At 38.4% G+C, this 22,391-nt stretch overlaps 1 protein-coding gene across 3 annotated transcripts; it reads right to left on the bottom strand.

Annotated features, from left to right (window-relative positions):
* Positions 1–1,358: 1,358 nt before the first annotated feature.
* TRIM13 (tripartite motif containing 13) lies at positions 1,359–22,068 on the bottom strand. Of its 3 annotated transcripts, none has more exons than XM_074217162.1 (2): positions 22,010–22,068; positions 1,359–2,604 (listed from the first exon to the last, which is right to left on the bottom strand). In XM_074217162.1, the coding sequence occupies exons 1-2, from the start codon at positions 22,052–22,054 to the stop codon at positions 1,372–1,374; spliced, it is 1,278 nt and encodes a 425-aa protein (XP_074073263.1). In that variant the 5' UTR covers positions 22,055–22,068; the 3' UTR covers positions 1,359–1,371. The 3 variants fall into 3 exon arrangements, with proteins under 3 accessions (XP_074073263.1, XP_074073264.1, XP_074073262.1); XM_074217163.1 differs by lacking the exon at positions 22,010–22,068 and adding an exon at positions 12,060–12,161; XM_074217161.1 differs by lacking the exon at positions 22,010–22,068 and adding an exon at positions 11,577–11,846.
* Between the last annotated feature and the right edge of the window lie 323 nt (positions 22,069–22,391).

The raw sequence follows: 22,391 nt of genomic DNA, 5'->3' as shown, positions 1-22,391 counted from the left end.
GCAAGTGACTGACCAGCTTTCTCCTTCCTCTTAAAAACAAAAATAACAAAGCTATATCCTTAACTATGAGGATTCACTTAGTAGCCTTGATATTTTATTTCCAGTTGGAACCCAGAAATAAAGGCATTTACCTGCTGGTGGCATCCCAGAAAGAGCTGTTCCTGCCATATGTTGGACCTATTTCTTACCTTCACCTAAACCTGCAGAGTTCTGAGCCAAAGCAAACAGAGTAAAAACAATTTCCCTTATTAAGTGTCCGAGGTCAAATTTGAACTCAGCTACTCCTGACTCCAAGGCTGGTGTCCTATCCACTGCACCACCTAGCCGCCCCTCAAATTTAGTTCTAAACCACATGAGCTCTGATATTTTAAGATATTGAGTGATTGTTTAAGAATATATTAGGGCATGGGGTGTCTAGGTGAAGCAGTGGATAGAGCACCGGCCCTGGAGTCAGGAAGATCTAAGTTCAATTCCAGCCTCAGACACTTAATACTTACCTAGCCGTGTGGTCTTGGGCAAGCTACTTAACCCCATTGCCCTGCAAAAACCTAAAGAAAAAAAAACCCCATAAAAGAATATAATAGGATGAGTACATTATTGAAAGGGAGAAAGTAAGTTAAAATATATATATATATATCCCACCAAATAAAGTAAACTATTTTAATTAGCACAAAGATTCAACAATAAATGGACTATTATTACATACAAAAAAAATGGAAATCAAATACCTTTAGCTCTTCAAATTGTCTTGTTCTAGAAAAAAAGACTTTTTTTTTTTTTTAGTTTTTGCAAGGCAATGGGGTTAAGTGGCTTGCCCAAGGCCACACGGCTAGGTAATTATTAAGTGTCTGAGGCTGGTTTGAACTCAGGTACTCCTGACTCCAAGGCCAGTGCTCTATCCACCATGCCACCTAGCCGCCCCCTAAAAAACACTTTCTAAGCACAATCCCTACTGCATGATTGTGAAAAAATTAGTTTATATTACTATAGTGCAATCTGTACAAAATGTTATAGCTCACATTGTTTTTGTGGTGTTTTCCATTTTTGTTACAATCTGAACAAAATCAGCTTAGGGAAAGGAGAGGCCCACTTTAAAAAAATTTTGGAGGAGAAATGGTAATACAAGATTCCATCATGTTTCACTTTTACCCTTAGTTTCTTAACTTGAACAATATACACATGCACAGGATGTTGGTTCCAGGGGAATACTTCTGTAATAGAGATATTTCTACCAGAAGCTATTCCAACAGAGTCACTAAGCATGTATTCTTTAACAATATATTTTTAAAATCTTTTTTTTCACAGATTATAAATTAGTTTGGTCAATTAGGGACAAAAGACAGAAATAGGATTGTATTCTTGAATAGATTTTTATAATAGTTTATAGTTGCAAAGAAATTCTGCCACACCATTCAGCAAAACCATAGTGTAATTCTTGAACCTTTCACTAAAAACAGAAGCCCCATCCACCACCTGTTCCCAATACAAAATTGCTTGATCTACAATTTCTGCTGATTCTGTCAAATAACAGGAGCTGAAGCTGAAAAGATGGGTTTTCCAAATTGCAAATTCATCAAATAAAGACCCATCCAGGCTCACTGTAGTAGTGAAGTAAACAAGAAGGCCAACTAGACAAAGCACCATAAATATCTGATAAAATCGGGAAGGAATCTTGCTGGTAAATTGGATAGTTTCTTGAGGCAATGACATTTTGTCCACATCTACTAGTTTTATTCTCTCCCACTGACTAGTATCAAAATTCTTAAATATAGGGTTTACAGGCAAATTAGAGGAAGGTAAAGGGGTTTCCTTGATGATTTTGAGTTTTTCCCTAAATTCTTGCATCTGCTGTAGGAATACAATTGGTTCTGATACATCCTTGAAGGCTTCTGCAATGTTAAAAGCCATCCGTTGCTCCTGCAAGATTGAATTGAGCTTGCTGATCTCTGGGTCATAGGTCTGCATGACTACTAGCTTCATGGTCTCAAAGTCAGACAGGATCTCATTCTTCTTTTGCTCTAAAGTGTGCTGCAGTTTCTCAAAGAACTCCTTCACCTTATCTGAATCCTTAGTCAAGAGTTGCAGGGATTTCCTCTTGCATGACTCTAAGGCATCCAGCTGAGAAAGAGCATCTCCCCTTCGCCAGGTCTCAAAACCTTGGAACAGTGTCTCAAAGGCACTCTTTTCCTGAGCATAGGCATCTTCAATAGAGCAGAAGACGTGCTTGGTGTGGCTTCCACGAGTGGCACATATGCCACAGATGAGCTGCATGTCTGTCAAACAGAAGATATTGAGGGGCTGTCCTGCATGACCCTTGCACACAGGCATTTTGGGAGAGACTTTGATCTTGTTATACTTCTCCACAATTCCTTTCAGGGAGTAATTGACCTGCAGGCTATTGACTCCAGCAGCTGAGGTTTCCTTCCGGCAAGTGGGGCACTTGAAAGGGGATTGTCTCCACAGCATATTCCGGACATTACCCTCCAAAATACCTTCCAGGCATTTTTTGCAGAAATTGTGAGAGCAGGGCAAAACCCGGGGATCATCAAACAAGCTGCAACAAACAGGGCATGTGAGGTCTTCCTCCAGTAGCTCCATCATATCCTGTCAAAGAGGGAGGGAGAAAAAACCATTTTATTGATTCTACTTCATCAGTGGTCTCCACTAAGAACTAGTAATAATTAAGAGAATCATATGCTTATTAACCTAAAGTGATCATTTAAATAACACTTGCATATTCCTACATACAAACTGCTAAATCTTTTCTCTGGAAGCCATCAGATAAAATGGTCTTGATTCAGTACTTCCTATGTCAAAGTTGCTCTTCTCTGTCCTATCTCACTTTTTATTTAGACTACTATACAGATTCTGCACACCAGAATAACAGGCTAGAACATCAAGGAGAAAACATGAGAACACTGTATTCAAGACTGCCTCACATGTGTCATCATCCCACTGACAGGCAAATCTATACAAGCATACCACTAGGACCATTAAACACTCCCTGTTAAAAGGCCCAGGGCACAAGGCCTCTGTGTGGGCTCCCCAACACAAGTGTTGGTTGAGGTTGAGTGAGGACTTAGAGACAAGTGCAAGTTAAGCATGTGGCACCCAATGGATTGTTTTAAAACAGGGAGCTGACCATTAGCTGTCAGGAACAAAGCTATTCAGTGTTTGAACAGAACAAGCTCTTTACTCTAAGCCCAAAGGAAAAAACTGAACTGTGGGCTTTTATTAAAAAACACTGTAGGGCTACTTTAGAAATAAGGAGTACAGAAATACAAATTCAGGTCAGGTCTCTACAGCACCTTGTCTCCTTAGGTGAAAAGAAGGAAACGAATAGTCATCTGTAGGAATTACAGGCAAAACTGATAAGAATAAAACAGCAAATCACTGAACTTTATTTAAAGTTTATTTCCATTTGCTGCTTCTTTAGGAAGCTTATTTGGGCAAGTAAACATCTTTGCCTCTTCTTTGCCCCCTCCCCTACAAAGTAAATTTTCAAGATTGCATTATCTTTCCCTATCTTAGGGATAACATACTCCAAATCTTCCACTCTCAACAAAGATTGGTGAGCAGCCTATAATAAATTAATAAATTGTCATATAAAACAAATAACTACCAAAATTCATTTTTTTTTGGTTTTGGAAATATGAACCAAAGCAAATATCAACAAAACTTAAAAATCTATGGGCCCTTTTTAAAAGTCATATAAATAATCAAGGGAGAAAATGTAATTTTTATATTAAATCATTTGAAGAGAGCTACAACTGAATTTGTATCCTAAAGTAAAAAGTGCCAATGAAAGTAAAATGATGAGTATGTCAACTATTTTAAAAGTAGAAAAAAAGATACTTGTAAAAGGTAAAGATTTGCTGACCAAACGACTTTCATGTGGTCCTATATAAACTATAAATACATCTTATAGATTAGGTTAAGAAAAGATCACTTCTTCCATTTTGAAAAATGATTATACTACCCTATTGGCAAAAACTTCAATCAATTGATTAAAAAAAAATTAGGCCATCATATGGAGAAGTGGGCTTTGACTGAAAAAGAAAAGCATTCTCAACAGAATTATGAGTCTGTGGCTTAGGACAAAGGTCATTTATTCTCCAGAAAGGTAGCAAAGCTGCTCTGAGATATCACAGTTCTCTTGTAAAGGTTTGGTAGCACCCAAGTCTTGTTCCTCCCCCATATTTCTCCTAGTCACTACAGGACTGTTATCTTGTCCAAAGTTCTGGCACAGTCTAGTTCATTCCTTCATTATGATTAAGATAGACTACAATAATGACACTAAAGTTATGGTTATATCAGTGTCAAGGAAAACAGAATGGGTACTGTCACAGATGAAAAAGAATCTTCCTTTGTTCATTATTCCCACTAGCTGGGCCAGTGTTTCCTGAGGGTTATATCCAGCTGTACAAATTAAATCAGAAGAAAAAGACTCACTTGGCCAAGGAACTAGAAGGAGAGTTACTCCTAGCACACAAGTAACATAGAAAGGGGTTTAATCTAAGGAAACTGCAATATGTACAAAGAAAATTCAAGACAGTGTTTTCTAATAAGAAAGGTAAAGAAAGAGAAATTTAAGAATGAAAAACAACGGGGTGACTAGGTGGCGTAGTGGATAAAGCACCGGCCCTAGAGTCAGGAGTAGTGTGGGTTCAAATCCGGTCTGAGACACTTAATAATTACCCAGCTGTGTGGCCTTGGGCAAGCCACTTAAACCCTGTTTTCCTTGCAAAAATCTAAAAAAAAAAAAAAAGAATGACAAACAAGATATGAGGCCCTAATCAACTCATAGCTTTACATTATTACTGGGAAGATAACTTCACAGCTCAGTATACACACATGTAAATATAATATCTGAGCACCCGTTAAAAATTTCTTAATTTTTTTGCACTAATATTTTGAAGAACTGAATAGAATTTTAAAAATTTCTTAATCTTTTTTTTGCACTATTTTGAGGAACTGAATAGAATTTACCCATGTGTCTACTGTCTTTTATATTGAATGTGATGATGAATACACTATAATTCCCATAAAAAGAAATGTTTTACATTTTCTTGACTTAACATCATAACCAAGTCATGAGCTAAAACTGAGATGTTAACTCTGGGGTAGTGAGTTGGGGGAGGGGGCAGGGAGAAGAGAAGATGGAGGGGCCATGAAAAGATGTAAATACTAGTACCAGACCAAGTCCCACTAGAAAAGTGATCCAAAAAAAACTTCTCTACTTTATTGGCTATTTTTTTTAAAGACGAACCCCCCCCCCCAAAAAAAGTAAAATCCTTAAAAATGTGAGAAAAATATGATGAGCACCACTGAAGTATAATGGCTTCACAAACTTGTAAGAGTGCTCCCTTTATTCAAGTTACATTTTTACTTTAAGATCATATTGTCTTAAATAAAATCAAAATTATAACGTAAGATCTGAGCTCAGGTCTTGGCTCTACTAGTAACTATGTGACAAACTTTCAACTCTCAATTTCCTTTTCTAAAAAATGGGAATAATAGGGCAATAAAACACACCCAATTTGATTCTTTCAAGAATTAAATAGTATAGGGTGGCTAGGTGGCAGTGGATAAAGCATCAGCCCTGGAGTCAGGAGTACCTGGGTTCAAATCTGGTCTCAGACACTTAATAATTAACTAACTGTGTGGCCTTGGGCAAGCCACTTAACCCCATTTGCCTTGCAAAAACCTAAAAAAAAAAAAAAGAATTAAATAGTATTACAGAATATGAAAATGCTTTAGTTTTTTAAGGTGTACTCAATTGCTCTAAGTCACTAGATAGTCTCCATAAGTTGATAGAGCCAAAAAAATAGACCTTGTGCCTAAACTTCAAATGATGAGCTTCTCAGATTTAAGCTAAGTCTATCTCCCAAACATACAATCCACATTGAGCTCACACACATAACTTTTCCATTTTGGAAAGCCTTGTATAGCATCCTCCACCTTCTTTCAAGAATATTAACTCAGGGCAGCTAGGTATGTTTGATATTGAAAAGCAGGGTACAAATACAAATAAAAACTGAACAGAGTGAGTTATCAAGTACCAGAGTAGGTCACACCTCAAAATTTATTTAATTAAAAGGAATCAGGAGAGTATATGGTTAGAGTTCAGCACTGATTTTTTTTTAAATGTCCAGTGCAAATAATTGCTAAAAGTTCTGTATACATCCTTGCTGGATAGTAGTTCTCTTCATTTTTTTTCTGGTATATTTTGAGTGAAAGGATGGGAACTAAAATAGAAATCAAACTTGTGATTTCATTGGTATAGTGAACTTACAGTGAAAAAATTTCTTTACTACTGCACTTTTACCACCTTCTCTGCAATTAATTTTTGAAAGTAACTGAGCACTAAAATATTAAGTGACTTGAGCCAGGACACTCAGGCAGGATGTGTCAGAGGTAGGACTTACAAGAACCCAGGTCTTCCTATAAGACCAATTCTCTATCCACTTCATCATGCTACCTTTCCTAGAATGAATATTAGTTAACATTACCAAGACGATTATGACATAATTCAGATCCTACTGAAAGTAAAGAGAATATAGAAGGATCACCTTCTCTGAAGTTCTACAGATACAATATGACCAGACTATAAGCTACTGGATGTGTTTTACAAGATGGTATACTGGAAAATACTGGAAAGGAAACCCCCCCCACACACACACACACATATTAAATTTGGAATCTGAGTCTTTCACTTAAGCCCTAGGTGACCTTAGCCAGTCGAGTCCATTCCAGCTCTGAAGCTATAGTCCTACTCGAAATAATGTAGATTTTTTTTTTAGTTACTTTACAAAATAACCCATTTAACACCCATTTCTATCTCTGCTTTCAGTCTAGTAACTTTAGTTCCAAACTGAATACTAACTTCTAGAATATACCTCAAAAAAATCTCCCTAAACAGGCCTAGTTTAATCAGATAATTTAGGAATGAAGTCAGTACTTGGTAAGTTTGGAGAGGGAAAATTATTTATGGTTCTGTGTTAATTCTTGGACTATATAAACACTCAACTAATAAGTTTCATCTCCTAGGATTTTCTCCTGTTCTTCCCCTTTCTTTTCTTCTTTTTTAACAACCTCCCCCAATACTCTCCCTTTTTTCACAATCCTATTATCTCATCTTCTCAGTGTAGTTTCATTCAGTCTTTTGTCTTTCTCTCCTGCCCTTCCTCTATTTTGCTTCTTAATCTTTCATCCCTTCTTTTATATCTTTCCCCTTTCATTTCCAGTGTATCTTGATAAAAGTCATTCAGAATGTCATCCTATGAATCTGAAAAAGAAAGCTCAGGGTAAGGACAGGGTAAGGATATCAAATAGGTCAAATTTCTCTACTTCAGTAATTTATATATACATTATAATTTGTGAGGGACAAAAAAGGTTTAGCATTCCTGTCAAGATCTGTAAAGTCTGAAGAAATTACTTCTCACATCTATGAAAAATACATATAGGCAAAATAACAGTGTAAACAAAGATATTTTCAGTCTTTCCCCCCTCCCTCCATCACCCTTATCAACCAACCACTAAATCTTTATCCTAACGTGCTCATAGAGAATATCTATTTAAAGTTCTACTTTATTTACTATAAGAATTCAGGTTAAAATTACTGGTTTCCACTACAGTTTTATGAATAAATAATGTTATGTTTTCCAGTTAATTTTTTTTCCTCCCAATTAAAGTTTAAATAAATTAAGGTGAAGTAGGCAAATATGTTTTCTTTCCCATGACTATATATAACTTTTTTCCTCTTCTCTATGTATAGAAAAGAGGAACCCATGTAACCACTTTTAACCTATGATGTTGGGGTTTCCATGGGTTTGCTTTGCCTTCTAAGCAAACATTCATTTATTCATTCCACAAAGATGTATTAACACTCTATGTGTAACATAAGAGTGACAGAAGTCAGGAAAGATACAAAGACAAACAAGAAACAGTCTATTGCTATGAGTTTACAATATGCTAAGAAGAAATAAGACATTAACACAGATAAATGAAAAAATAAATTATAAGTAGATAAGATGGTTAAGCACTATAAACTCAGGTGTGGAGCAGATAAGATAGATTTCAAAAAATACTTTTAACTAATAGTTATTATTACAGTAGATTAACAGCTTCCTTTGTTATTATCTTGTTCCCTATTATAAATAAATGGTTAATAATCATTTAATGATAGAGAGAAGTATTAACACCAAAATTGTGCCTAACATCTGAGGTAATTTTGGCAAGGCAAATAAATGCGTCTAAGCCCTTTGTAAAATACTAGTCAGTCTAGTAAAACAACATTGTAGTATAGTGGCAAGATGTCTGGAGTTGGCAGAAGCACACTTCTGTTTTTCTCGACTCTAATGCCAGTGATATTGTAAGTCACTTAACCTTCTGTAGTCTCAATTAAGTCATCCTCCAAATATAATGGTAGTTCCTGCTTCATAGCTGTGAAGAAAGCACTTTGTAAATTCTAAAGTATTTTTAAATGTATACATATACAAAGCCATATAAATGTATATGGCATGTGTATATTTACATATATGTGCAAATATACATAAAGATGCAAGATGATGGATAAGCAATGAGGGAAACAAAAAAGGGGAGGATACTATATTGGAAAAATGCTGCAAAATGCAAGAAAGGAGAAGTGGTTTACTAATCAACAGGCTTTACTTGCTCTGTGAAACTTGTCTCACCCAAAATTTCCAACACAGCTTTTCCCTAGAAATCTAATAGTGTAGCTGAAGTCATTAGGAAAAAAAGATTCACACTACAGAGAATACCTTTATGATTGACTTTAATCAATCAATATTTGTCAAACATCTATTACATGCCAGGCTCTCTGCTAATGCAATCAATCTGCAGACAAGGGATATTTATCATTGGTTAAATATTGAACAAATTCAAGGCTGCACACAAATTTCCTCATCTACAAACTAAGGGAGTTGAACTAGACAACTCAACCCCTCTGTAGACCTACTTCTATGAGCCAAAAAAGCTAACTTATGAATTTCACCTAATATAATGACTAGAGTGCTAACTTGGGAGGAGGGAAGACTCAAGTTCCAGTACTATCTCTTAATGCATATTAATTATGTGAAATGTCTTTAACCTCTCAATTCCCCCAAGCAAATTGCTAAGATTAAAAGCTACAGGATTCAGATAAAAGCATTAGAATGAGTTCTCAACACCAATGAAATCACATCTGAGTTTTTAAAAAATTATAATTAGGGGCAGCAAGGTGTCAAAATGGGGAGTTAGGAGGATCTGGGCTCAAATCTGGTCTCAGATGCATAATAATTACCTAGTTGAGTGACCTTGGGCAAGTCACTTAAACCCCACTGCCTTATAAAACTAAAAAAAATTATAATTAATTTCATTTTATTTTTGATAGTCAAATGACTTACTCAAAGATATATCATAGATAAACTGGCATGGTGCTATTTAACCTTTTTTGTCAATGACTTAGATAAAAACTCAGATGATATACCTGCCGATTTTGAAGACAATAAGGAGCAGAGAGTTATGTGCAATTAATACAATGGAATGCAATCAAAACTTGTAAAGATCTTGACACTTGAATTGGACCAAACCTAAATTTCATATTACTAACATGAAATCTAGTAGGGATAAATGTAAAGTCCAAAAAGTCAAATTTCATAAAAGATGAGGGAAATGAGGCCTACTGGTCTGTCAATCTGACAACAAGCTCTACTGTTAACATGTACTGTCAACAATCTAACATAATCTTGGACTGCATTAAAAGGTATAATGTCCAGGACTAAAGATGTGACCGTCCTGATAAATTCTGCCCCCAGTGGATCTCATGAACTCTGGCTACCACTTTTAGTAAGACTAAAATATGCTAGAGGGCTCAAATGAGAATTAGTTGAAGGAACAGAATATTTAGCCTGTAGTAGACAAAACTCTGACAGAGGAATTGAGGAGAGAAATAGCTGTCTTCATATTTTTGAAGAATTTAATTCAATTCAATACATTATTAAGTACCAAGTGAATTCTTAGTCCTAAGGATTAAAAAACTAAATTGTCCCTGTCTTCAAGAAGCAAACATTCTGCTGGCCAGAGGAATTGGCTTGGTCTTGGTGGACCCCAAAGGTCAAAACTAGGAATAAGGAGAAGAACCTAAAAAAGAAGCAAATTTAGCCTTAATATAAATAAAACCTTTAAGTTACTCCAAAGTGATGGGCTACCCCAGGAAGTTAGTGGATTCTCTTTCACTAAAAGTCTTCAAAGACTGAATGACCATTTATTAGTTATAAAGAAGAAAGGATTCTTGCTTCTCTGGGTAAGGATTGCTCCTAAGAGCCCTTCCTGTTTTCCTATTTTGACATTCTGTGAACCCAAGTTCCAAAACTTGCCAACCAGTCCAAAACTATTATTGTCATATTACAAATGTATTAGGCACTATAAAATGACTATAAAATAAGAGGGCTGGACTCTAAAAGATTATCCCCAAGGTCCCTTCTAGTTTTTAAATTATATGACTCTAGGATAACTTGGAGAATTGGTAGGATTAATTAAAGTACAGTCCTAGAAAAATTTGCCATTGAGCTGTGATTCTGAAAAGGGACAAAGAGGAGTTCTATGGTAGAGAGCAGAATTGACAATGGGACTTTTTTCACAAAGATTTTGTGACAAGGAGGACCAGGGACAGGGGGAACATAAGAGTAGGTGGGAACTAAAGAGAAAAGCAACCTGGTGTTAGAGCAAGAAATGAGAGTAGGCAGACAGGTAGGGTGAATACAGTCAGCTCTCAGAAACCAGTTTTTTTTTTTTAAGGTAAGAGAGAGGAAGGGAGGTGAAAAAAGAAAAAAAGAAACTTAACCAGTTAACTGACAAGTCCTCCAAGTCCAGATGGAGAAGTGTCTAGATAAAGAATCAAATGGCTTTAACTACTCAGAGCAGTGGATCTAGAATCAGAAGACTTAACCTGAGGGTTCCCCCAGAACTAAAAGGTAACACATCAGGTAGTCACCTAAAGCACAAAATGCCAAGGAGAATGGTGGCTACAGAGAGAACTTTTACTATTAATTTTATAAATGTACATGTTTTTAAAGTCTGAAAATATACTCAGTGGCACATGGGCAATGGTGATAAGTGTCTTCTGATGAACAATAATAATACAGGTGATTACATTTTCAAGTGTTTGTGAAAGGGGGTGGAACCCAAATTTAAAGTCTTCCCTAAAATACATAAAAGTCTGGTCTAAACTATCATACAAGGTTATATTATGAGGATTAAATAGACTAATACACGTATAAAATGTATAAATGGTTTGAAACCGTAAATTCTTTGAAAATGTAGCTATTATTAGAATTATTATTGACACGAGCAATCTTGCTACATTATTTTTGTACCCAAAGTATTCCTGTTTTGGGGCTAAGCTCATATTATTGTGAGGGCTACAAGTCCACCCAGACCTAGAATGCAATGGAGGAAGGTAAGGACTGTAGAGCTGCCAGGTGGAGAAAGTCAAAGGCCAGACAGCGCGCCAAGCACGCTCTGCAGAGCGGCCCCTGGCCGAGAAAGGCCAGGCCAGTTATTAGGAGTCTCACCGGGACAGGCGGCGGCGGGTACCGGATTGGCAGCCGCAGACCCGGGGCGCCGGCCCGGCTCCCCAGGGGATTTGGGCCAGGCATTCGCTGGTCGGAAGGCGCTGGGCCGGGGGTCTCCGAACTCTCTATAAGCCCATCTCCCGTCGGTCAAAGCCCTCTGCCCGCTTTCAATGAGGAGAAGCGCTCCTCTGCCCGGGAAGCCTGGCCCGGAGGCGGAGATCCGGCTTGGGTGGAGAAGGCCGGGAGCAGGCCTCCGTGGCCCGGGCTGGCCTAGGGGGCGGCAGGCTTCTGTGCGGCCTCCGCCGGACCCCCGGCCCGCCCCGCTCCCACCGGCTCCCCGGCCCTTCCCTCTGCAGCCCGGCGCCGGGCCTCCGCGGGGAGCCGGGCCCGGCGGGCCCCGACGCCCGGCCCGGCGGGCCCCGGAGCACGCGGTGTGCGCGCACCCCGGCCCGGCCCGGCCCTCGCCCCAGACCCCGGACCGACCTGCGGCTGCTCGTGGGCTGCTCCGCCGCTCCAGGCACACGCGGGACCGGCGGGAGGTGGGCCCGTGGCCGGCCCGCCCTGGCCTCCCCGCTCGGGCTCCGCCGCTGCAGGCACACGCGGGACCGGCGGGAGGTGGGCCCGTGGCCGGCCCGCCCTGGCCTCCCCGCTCGGGCTCCGCCGCCGCCCGGCCTCCTCGCCTTTGTTCCTCCTCCCGGGGAGGGCGCGCCGCGGGGGCGGGACTCGGGCCCGCCCCGCCCCTCGCCTCCGCCCCGCCCCCGCCGGGCCCGGACGCCGCCGCCGACACGGTTGGGTTTGGATTGTTGTACTTTTTTTTTTGTTCGTTCTATCTTTAGGAACAAAAAAAAAAGCCCAACCCTTCACGCCGCTTCACCCGCATCTCTGCAGAGGACCGGAGGGGCCCGGCGGCGCCCGCGCGGCCCAGGGCCGAGGCCGGCCGCGCCCGGCGGGACGCCCGGAGAACGCCGAAGCGCCCCCCGCCCCGACAACGAAGGGACCCCCGGGAGCGGGGCGCAGGCGGCGCGGACCCCCGCGCATCCCCGGCTGCCCCCGGGCCGGGCCCGGCCCCGCGCTGCGCCTCCACCCGCCTTCCAGGAGAGGACCCGTGCACCGGGGAGGGCACCGGAGGGAATTTGCACAAATAGCGGACTTGTATGCAGCGGGCACATGACGGAACTATAATTTCTGTATGACCGTTTACAGCCATCCTTGATATCGGCGAAAGCTGTCTTTGAGCCATTTCCACTCATTCCTTGCCACTCCTTCCTCCACCCCTTGTCAACCGAACTCCATTCCTCTGGTCCTATTAAAACAGTTCTAAGATCACACAAAAAAAGGTTAAACAAAACGCTTTTCAAAAATATTTATAGCAGCTCTTTTAATAGTGGCAAATTGAGGGGATGCCCAGGAATCGGGGAATGAATGGCTGAACAAATTGTGGTTATAAGAATGTGATGGAACCCTATGAGACATGAGGGACGGGACTTGAGACTAGCCCGAACTGATGCAGAGTGAAGGGAGCAGAACCGGAACATTATGATCCACCCTGATGAACTTGGACATTTCAGCAGCCTAATAATAAAAATAAAGTCTAAAAGACATAGGGAGGGAAACTACCATCCGTATCCAGAGCAGGGACTGTGGAGTTCAAATGCAGACAAAAGCTTACAAGCTTCAATTTTTTTTTAGGTTTTTGCAAGGCAAATGTGGTTAAGCGGCTTGCCCAAGGCCACACAGCGAGGTAATTATTAAGTGTCTGAGGTCGGATTTGAACTCAGGTCCTCCTGACTCCAGGGCCGGTGCTCTATCCACTGTGCCACCTAGCTGCCCCTCAAGCTTCAATTTTTAAAAGTTGTCTTATGTATTATGTCTTTTTTTCCCCCCACTAATGTATTTTTCTCCATTTGGATTCGATTCTTCTTTCACACCATGATTAATATGGATCTATGTTCAACATGGTTATACATGTGTAGCTTAGATTGCTTTGGGGAGAGGGAAGAGAGGGAGAGAGAAAAATGTAAAGTTCAAAATCTTGCAAAAAAAATGATTGTGGAACGCCATTGCATATAGTTGGGAAAATAAATGTTTATGTGTTTTAAAAAAACAATTCTAAGGTCACCATCAGTAAATCAAACATACATTAACCTCCAATAGTCAGTCCCTGCCCTCAAGAAGCTCACAATCTAGTCAGAGAAGCAATACACATACATGTAAAAACAAGCTACATAAAAGAAAAGTAGGAAATAATTAAAGAGGGAAGGCACTAGAATCAAGAGGAATTCCTAGAGAAGAATGAATTTTAGTTGGGACATAAAAGAAAGGGAGAGAAGCCAGTAGGCAGAGTTGAAGAAAGAGAGAATTCCAGGAAAGGGAGATAACTTTAAAAAAAAATGCCTGAACAAGAAAGATAAACTGTCTTACTTGAGGAAAAGCAAAGAGATTAGTGTCTATAAGAAGGATCCAGTTATGAAGGACTTTGAATGTCAAACAGGATTTTGTGTTTGAATCTGGAAGCAATAGGCCACTGGAGTTTACTGAGTATGTGCTGAAATGGTTGGACGTGCATTTTAGGAAAAAAATCACTGTGGTGAATAAATGGAGAATGAATTGGAGTAGAGAGACTTGAGGTAGGCAGAATCACATACAGACTACAATAGTCCAAGCATAAGATTAAAGAACCAGTATAGTGGCAGTGGCAGAGGAGAAAAGGGGATACATACTGGAAATGTTGCAAGGTGAAATGGATAAATCTTTTTTATAAATATATTTTATTTATTTAGGGCAATGGGGTTAGATGACTTGCCCAAGGTCACATAGCTAAGTGGTTACTAAGTGTCTGAGGTCAGATACTCAGGTCCTCCTGACTCCAGGGCCATTATACCACCTAGCTGCCCTGAAATGGATAAATCTCATCAAAAGATTGGATTCAAGGAGTGAGCGAAAATGAATTGAGGATGACATATAAGTTATAAACCAATCAGACAGAGAAGATGGTTTAGGGGGAAAGATAGTTGTTTGAATATAAGATGTCTACAAAACATCACCTTCAAGACACCTAAACAATCATAGTTGCAATTTAATCAAAGACCAATTCTTTGGGGGTTTTCGTGGCAAAGATACTGGAGTGATTTGTAAAATGACCTTTTCCAGCTCATTTTACAGATAAAGAAACTGAGGCAAACAGGATTGAAATGATTTGGCCAGAGTCACATAGCTAGTTACTAAGTGTCTGAGGACAGATTCAAACTCTAGAAGATGAGTCTTCCTGACTTCAGACATGGTAAGCTATCCATTGTGCTACCTAGTTGCTCCATCTTAAATCCAGGGGAGCTAATAAGGTTGTCGAGTAAAGCAATAGAGAGGGAGAAGAGAAGAGGACTAAAGACAACCCAGTAAGGGTGAATTGAATTCCTTTCCACCTCTAGATTAAACAGTCTGAACTGGATGAAGATCCATGAAGAAGATTCAAGAGTGGATTGATAGGGGCTGCTAGGTGGCACAGTGGATAAAGCCCTGGAGTCAGGAGTACCTGGGTTCAAATCCAGTCTCAGACACTTAATAATTACCTAGCTGTGTAGCCTTGGGCAAGCCACTTAACCCCATTTGCCTTGCAAAAACCTAAAAAAAAAAAAAAAGTGGATTGATAGAAGGAGAACCAGGAAAGAGCAGTATCTTAGAGAGAAGAGGGAGATCCACAGCAACAAAGGCTGCAAAGAAATTGAGGAGAATCGAAGAAGTTGGGTGTTCTTTTGACTTCAGTATCCCACTCTCCTCCCTTTCTTCAGTAACATGGTGTTCTCAAGATTCTCCTCCTATCTCCCCAACTGCAACCATGTATCTTGCTTGCTCCTCATTCCCTGAAGATTGCCCCATCTCTTTATCTTCTAGGTGCTTCTCTATTATCCACAAACATACCCATACTCCCTATCTTCAAAAAACCTTCACTTGATTCTTCCACCTCCACTAATTATCATCCTATATCTCTCCTCCCTTTTATGATTAAACTCCTTGAGATCATATACAATAGATCTATTTTTCCTCCCCTTCTCAATCTTTTCTCAACTCTGAAGTCAGGCTTTCAACATCATCATTCAACTAAAATGTTTCCCTTCAAACTTACTGATGATCTCTTTGATTATCAATCTAATGACCTTTTCTCAGTCCTTATCCTTCTTGACCTCTCTGAAATCTTTGACATTATTGAAGACTTCTCTTTTAGGTTTTGTAAAGCTGCCTTTTTTTTTTTAGTTCTCCTGTATTTACTATTCCTTCTCTTTCTCTTTTGCTGGCTCTTCAACTACATATCACACCAACTAACCATGGGGTTTCCCCTAAGGTTGTGTCCTGGACCCCCTTATCTATCCATATTATTTTACTTGGTAATCTCCTAACTTCACAAGGTTTCAATTATCATCTCTATGCAGATGACTCTCAGATCTACTTGTCAAGCCTTGACCTTTCTGCTGGCCTACTGTCTCACAAATCTCCAGCTGTCTACTGGAAATCAAGTTGCATAGAAAATCTTAATTCAACAATTCCAAAATTGATTTCATTATCTTTTCCCTCTTAAATGCTTCCCTCTTTCTAACTTCCTAGTCACCATCTTCCCAGGCACCCTAATATTCAATCATCTGCCACATCCTATCATTTCTACCTTCATAACATCTCTCATATATGCTCCCTTCTTTCCTCTGGCACTGCCCCCATCCTGGGGCAGACTCTCATCTGGACTATTGAAATAGCTTCTTAGTCTCCGGTCTCCAGTCTCTCCCCAGTTCCAATCCATCTTCTCCTCAGCTATCAAATTTATCTTTCTAAAACACATGTGATCCCTCTGTTCAATTATCCAGGGGTTCCTCATTACCTCCAAGTTCAAATACAAAATCCTTTCTTTGGCTTTTAAAATCCTTCATAATCTGACTTCTTCCTACTTTTCCAGTCTTCTTTTACTTTGCTCCACATATCTTCTGAGATCCAGTGTCACTGATTTCTTTGTTAACCCTCCCACATTTTTCTTCTTCATAATGTCCTGCTCCCTGGATCTGAACTTTTGCAAGAAACTTTCCCAGTCCTCTTTATTTTTAGTGACTTACCAAAAAAAAATTTTTTTAGTGACTTATCGTCTGAGACTATCCTTGTCTATACATAATTGTTTGCATGTTGTCTCTCCCTTTAGACTTTTTTTTTTTTGGTTTTCTTTGTTTCTTCAATGTTTAGGAAGTGCCTGGCACAAAATTTGTGTTTAATGATTTAATAATCTTAATGTTTAAGGCAGTGCTTAATAAATGCTAGCTGATCAATTGACCTCTATACCTAATTCCTAATGCCATACCTCTTTCATTTGACCCCTCTTCTACACTCCCATCTTTAGCACCTTATTTCACAGCTCTCATTTCCTCTTTTCATAACTATTTACTTTTAAAGAATCTTTTTTTTTGGCAAGGTTGCGGGGTTAAGTGACTTGCACAAGGTCACACAGCTAGACAATTATTAAGTGTATGAAGCTGGATTTGAACTCACGTTCTCCTGATTCCAGGGCCAGTGCATTATCCACTGCACCACCTAGCTGCCCCAACTATTTACTTTTAAAATGTTTTGGGGTGGCTCGGTGGTACAGTGGATAGAGCACTGGCCTTGGAGTCAGGAGGACCTGAATTCAAATCCAGCCTCAGACACTTAATAATTACCTAGCTGTGTGGCCTTGGGCAAGCCACTTAAGCCCATTGCCTTGCCAAAAAAAAAAACCCCTTAAATAAAATAAAATGTTTTCATATTTTGTTTTCCAGTGACTCCTCTCCTTTCCCCAGTAGAACACTCTTGTAATATAGGTTTTCAATTAAGTCCTCCTATCTTCAATATGTCCCCTTTCCATTTCTTCCTGTATACTGATGCCAGAGTAATATTTCTAACATTCAGGGAATCTAGACATTCTTCTGCTCTGAAGTTTTCAGGTACTGGTTCCCATCTAATAACAGCCTTATGTCCAGGTACAGCCCCTTCATGTACTCTAAGTTCCAACTAGAATGGACACTTCTTCATTTCCCATTCTTATCTTGTTTTCCCCTGACCCTGGTCTTCTTTGTTCATAATACCCCTTCCTGCAAAGCCTCTCCCCTTCCCTGTGACAACCCAACTCTATATTCCACTCTCTCCTTTCCTTAAAGACCCATCTTCAATATTTCTCTGGGAATCCTGTCTTCTCAGATTATCCTAGGTAAAAATGATCTTTTCTCTTCAAATGTCTCAGTTTGCTTACACTTCTCCCTTTGCAATTATCAAACTTTCCCTTTAATCAAAGTCATTTGGATGCTTATCTTTTCCTGTGTTCTTATCTAGGCTCAGTTCCTAGTCCTTCACCTTGCATACAGTAATGCTTAATAGTGGTTCATTGAATTGAATTAATTTCTCAGTGTTAACCTTAAGAGAAATATCATGATCAATCTAAATGGACTTGTTCATTCCATCAGTGCAATGATCAGGGACAAATCTGTGATGGAGAATACCATCTGTATCCAGATAAAGAATTGTGAAGTTTGAACAAAGACCAAAGACTATTACCTTTAATTAAAAAAAAAAACAAACCATTATCTTATTATATACTTTTGCTATCTCTTATATTTTTTTTTCCCTAAAGGATATGATTTCTCTCAACATATTCAACTTAGATCAATGTATATCATGGAAACAATGTAAAAACTAACAGACTGCTTTCTGTGGGGGGGGGAAGTGATATTAGGGGGGGAAATTGTAAAATTCAAAAAAAAAATTTTTAAAAGAAAGAAATATCACTCAAAGAAAATAAAAGCAAAAAAATTTAAATACTCAAGTTTAAAATACAGTTTGGGGATCAGATTTGTGATTTCATTGATATAAGGTACACAAGGATAACCTAGATTAAACAATGAGATTATGTTATAGGAATTTATTTCCCTTTATCATTTCAGTCTCAGAGTCCTGCAATTTTTGGCTAACTAAAAGTCTATTTTAATTTTAACTTTACTTGAATAAAAGCTTTCCCAAGGGATATAAAAATTAAGAGCCTTAAACAGTCATTAGTTAAGCAGCAGAGAAAGAATTTCAACTATCTCCAATTCCTTGGCAACATGTAAATCCTCCTCAATTAACCTATTTGTGAATCCTCTAAATTTCCTTTAAGCTGTAACCTTAGTTTATGGAATTTTCTTGCTGCCATTTGTTTTCTTAGGAGATGAATAAGGTTATGACTCTATTTAACTAAGTTTGTTCAACTTTTATGATATTGAAGGAAGCATATGATTATGACTGTCTTATCTTTAACTTCTATTTTTAATAGAAACATACAAGATTTCAATTCATAATTCATTTTCAATTCATAAAAAATTATTTCTTTGTAATTCTTACATAATTTGGCCTATAAGAAGTCTTGTTAGAACCCTTATAACTGTTCAGTGTCCTCTGAAGCCTGAACCTATACTTCAGCATAATACTAAATCCTAGGTTTTTACCTTCATAATTTCTGCATTGTAATAAATATTTGACAGCATTTGCCCTCCATATGAACTAAGAGAGGATATATTTCTCCCATCACAATTAGGAGTTCCTGTACCAGCCACATGGATTGTCATAGAAAACTAACTTTCTCTGGCATTGAGAAGTTAAGAAATTGACCCAGCATCATCCAGCCAGAGTGATTCAGAGACTGGTCTTAAAGGTTGCTCTTTATCTGTCTCTCCTAAAATAACAGCTAGCATTTACATATCACTTTAAGATTTGGAAAGAGCTTTACAGATACTAATTTGATTCTCACAACAACCCTGCTATTATGATCTCCACTTTAAAGATAAGCAAACAGGCAGATAGTGACTTGCCCAGCATCACAATTAGGAATTCTGAGGCTGACTCTAAATCTGATTTAACTACCTGTCCAGACTTTAGATAAATTGAACACTATGGTCCAGGCAAAACTGACCTCTACTTACAGTCTCTCACACATAGCCTTTTCCTATCTCCCATTCTTTTGCCCAGATTGTCATCCATGCCCAGAATGAACTCCTTCCTCACATCTTCCTCTTAGAACTCCTAGCTTCTTTCAAGTCTTGGCTCAAGAATTATCCTTTCCTTTAGGTCCATCTTGCTTCAATATCCATACTGCTAGTGCCTCCCCCCAATTACCTTTAATTTACTTCATATATGTATATATATATATATGTATATACATATAAGAACACATATATAATATTATACCTCCCTGTCTCTGTCTCCCATGGAATAGGAGCTGTTTGAGAACAGAATTCTTTTTTTTAAGATGCCCTGGCACCTAAAATAGAATAGGGCCTTAGTAAATACTTGTTAAATGATTAAGTAATTGATGAGCTTTTTTTTTCTTGATCAAATCTGTTGCCTTCACTTATACTGGCTGGTAATGATTCAAATTGTATTTGAGAGATTAGCCTAAAGTCAGATAATTATCTTTTTCTAAGGAAATATAAACTCTGTTAAAAGTTCCTAGAAAACAATTAAACAAAAATGCATGACTTCGTATCAGGTGGAAGAAAGAATTCTCTCTTCCCATGTTCTCTGGTGTCCAATGCATAGAAGAATGGCTAGAGAGGATTTTCACATGAGTGTGAGTGTGAAAAGTGGCTTACCTAAATTTGAAGTTTGCATGTGCAGCCTATTTCCCAATAACATAGTTGAGGTATACCTCAGCAGATATGTAACCAAGTTGGTTAGAACCAGAAATATTTAAATTCAAATCCTACCAGTAATACTTTTTGTCTGTGTGTGCCCATGGGTTAGTCATTTAATCTCCCTGTTCCTCAATTTTTCTAATCTGTTAAATGGAGATAATAATACTTTAACACTTACAACTTAGAAAGTTGTTGGGAGGATCAAATAGGATTATATGAATAGAAATGCATCAGAAATGGACATTTATAGAATAAGTAAATATCTGGTTCTTTCCCGGAGCATGAGCAGGGGAAAAGTGGTGAATTAAGATTTTGTTCTGGGTTTGATTCAATGCATTGCTATAAAAACACTGTCCTAACTCAAAAGTTGCAAGTTTGACCAGGTACTCATTGAAAGTGGAAACTAAAAAAAAAAAAAAGAAAAAAGAAAAAAAAGTGGAAGCTAAAAGCACAAACATCCTCAGAAAATTGATGTCTGCTAATCATTTTTATTAAGACTTTGCATAGGTAGGTCAACAAATTTGGGACTGAAGTAGAACAGGTACTTCTGCACAATGGAAGCCATTCTTTTGTTTCTATTCCCACCTTCAGAGAATGGGAGAAGGAAGTACAGCAGGAGCAACGGCTTAGAGGTGGGAGTGAGTTCAGTGTATTCTGGAAAATGAGGCCGTTCTAACTTGCCCTAACCCTAGCTGTAGTTGGAGGATCTTAATTGGGGGTATTAGATTGAAGCCAAATTGGGGAAGGAAGCCAAATTGAATAACAGGCAAAGAAGTTGAAGTTATTCACTTAGGTAAGAAGTCACCCACCTCCTAGATTGCCTGATTTCCTTCAAGTCTTTAGTGAAAATCTTCCCTTCTGCAAGAAGCTTTTTCCCAGTTTCCCTCTAAGATAATGCCTTCTGTTTATTGATTATCTCTCATTTATACTATATTCACCTTGTTTGTACATAGTTTTGGGGGGGTTTGCATATTTTCTATGATTCTAATTTTGCTTTTTTTTTATACCTAGTGTTTAAAACAATTCCTGTCTAATAGCAGGAGCTTAATAAATGTTTATTGACTTCACTTGACATAGTAGTGGCATGGTAAAAATGACCTTTTAGGAAAACAAGCCTGATGGCAGGGCACAGTACTAAAGTTAGGAAACTTCCTTTACTTAATTTGAAAAATACATGAAAAATTCAATTGTTTAGCTACATAAAGATGCTATTCAATAAATTGTGAATTTGTACAAAAATTTTAAGGAAGGAAATTCATCATTGAATATATCCTTAAACTTCTCCAGTAGAAAATTTGTATAAATGTTATTATGGAAAACCTAAATATTACTATTAGTACTTACACAATATTTGGGTTAATGTATCCTGGGAAAAAACACTAAAGGTCAGAAGATTTGGATTTTAGTCCTGGTTCCACTTACTATGTGACTTTGCACAGGTCACTCACTATTTATAAAGTACTATCTGACTTATGTACCAAACTTAGTTCAAAGACTCATGAAATACTCTGTGCTAAATAAAGTTCTTCATCAACTATAAATCAATGTACAATGGTCAGGTGTTATTAACTATCTTAAAATATATACCTTTAGATCTATAAAATCCAACTCTCTTTTAAAATATATAATCTCTCCCATTTAGTCCTTTTAATAGTGATTAATTACATTTCTTAGACTATTCAACAATGTCAGCTATGTAAGTCTTCCAGAAATTGCATTTCAAATGACCTAGATAAAACTACTGACAGTGATTGAATTTCTTACTTTGGGAAATGATACTTCCTTCAGCCAGCTACAGAGTACTTCCATGGGTAGAATGTTTTGGTTTCCCAGCAACATCAATAATTATTTACATAGATCTTTAATGCCTACAAAACACTTTCCTCACAATACCATTCCATGGGGAATGAAAATATTATTAGACCCATTTAACAGATAAGGAGAATCAGTTATACAAGGATTAAAGAATCTACTTAGTGTCAAACAACGATTCAGTGACAGAGCCTAGACTAAACTCAGGTCTTCTGACTCCCAAACCAGGATTAGTTGACTCATACTTGAATCATACAAGAAAGAAATCTTTCCTGATCTCCCTAAAGCTAGTGCTTTCCTTGTATTGATTATCTCCAATTTATTCTATATACAT

This window comes from Macrotis lagotis, chromosome 1, assembly GCF_037893015.1.
Source record: "Macrotis lagotis isolate mMagLag1 chromosome 1, bilby.v1.9.chrom.fasta, whole genome shotgun sequence".
NCBI lineage: Eukaryota > Metazoa > Chordata > Mammalia > Peramelemorphia > Peramelidae > Macrotis > Macrotis lagotis.
This window is presented reverse-complemented; position numbering and strand designations above follow the sequence as displayed.

What these genes read in the sequence shown, in the direction of transcription:
- TRIM13 (XM_074217161.1), bottom strand. Translation starts at nt 11,660, where the DNA reads ATGCCTGGCCCAAATCCCCTGGGGAGCCGGGCCGGCGCCCCGGGTCTG. An exon ending in ACCCGCCGCCGCCTGTCCCG is followed by an intron (nt 2,605 to 11,576) that starts GTGAGACTCCTA and finishes CCTCTTTGACAG; the next exon opens with GATATGATGGAGCTACTGGA.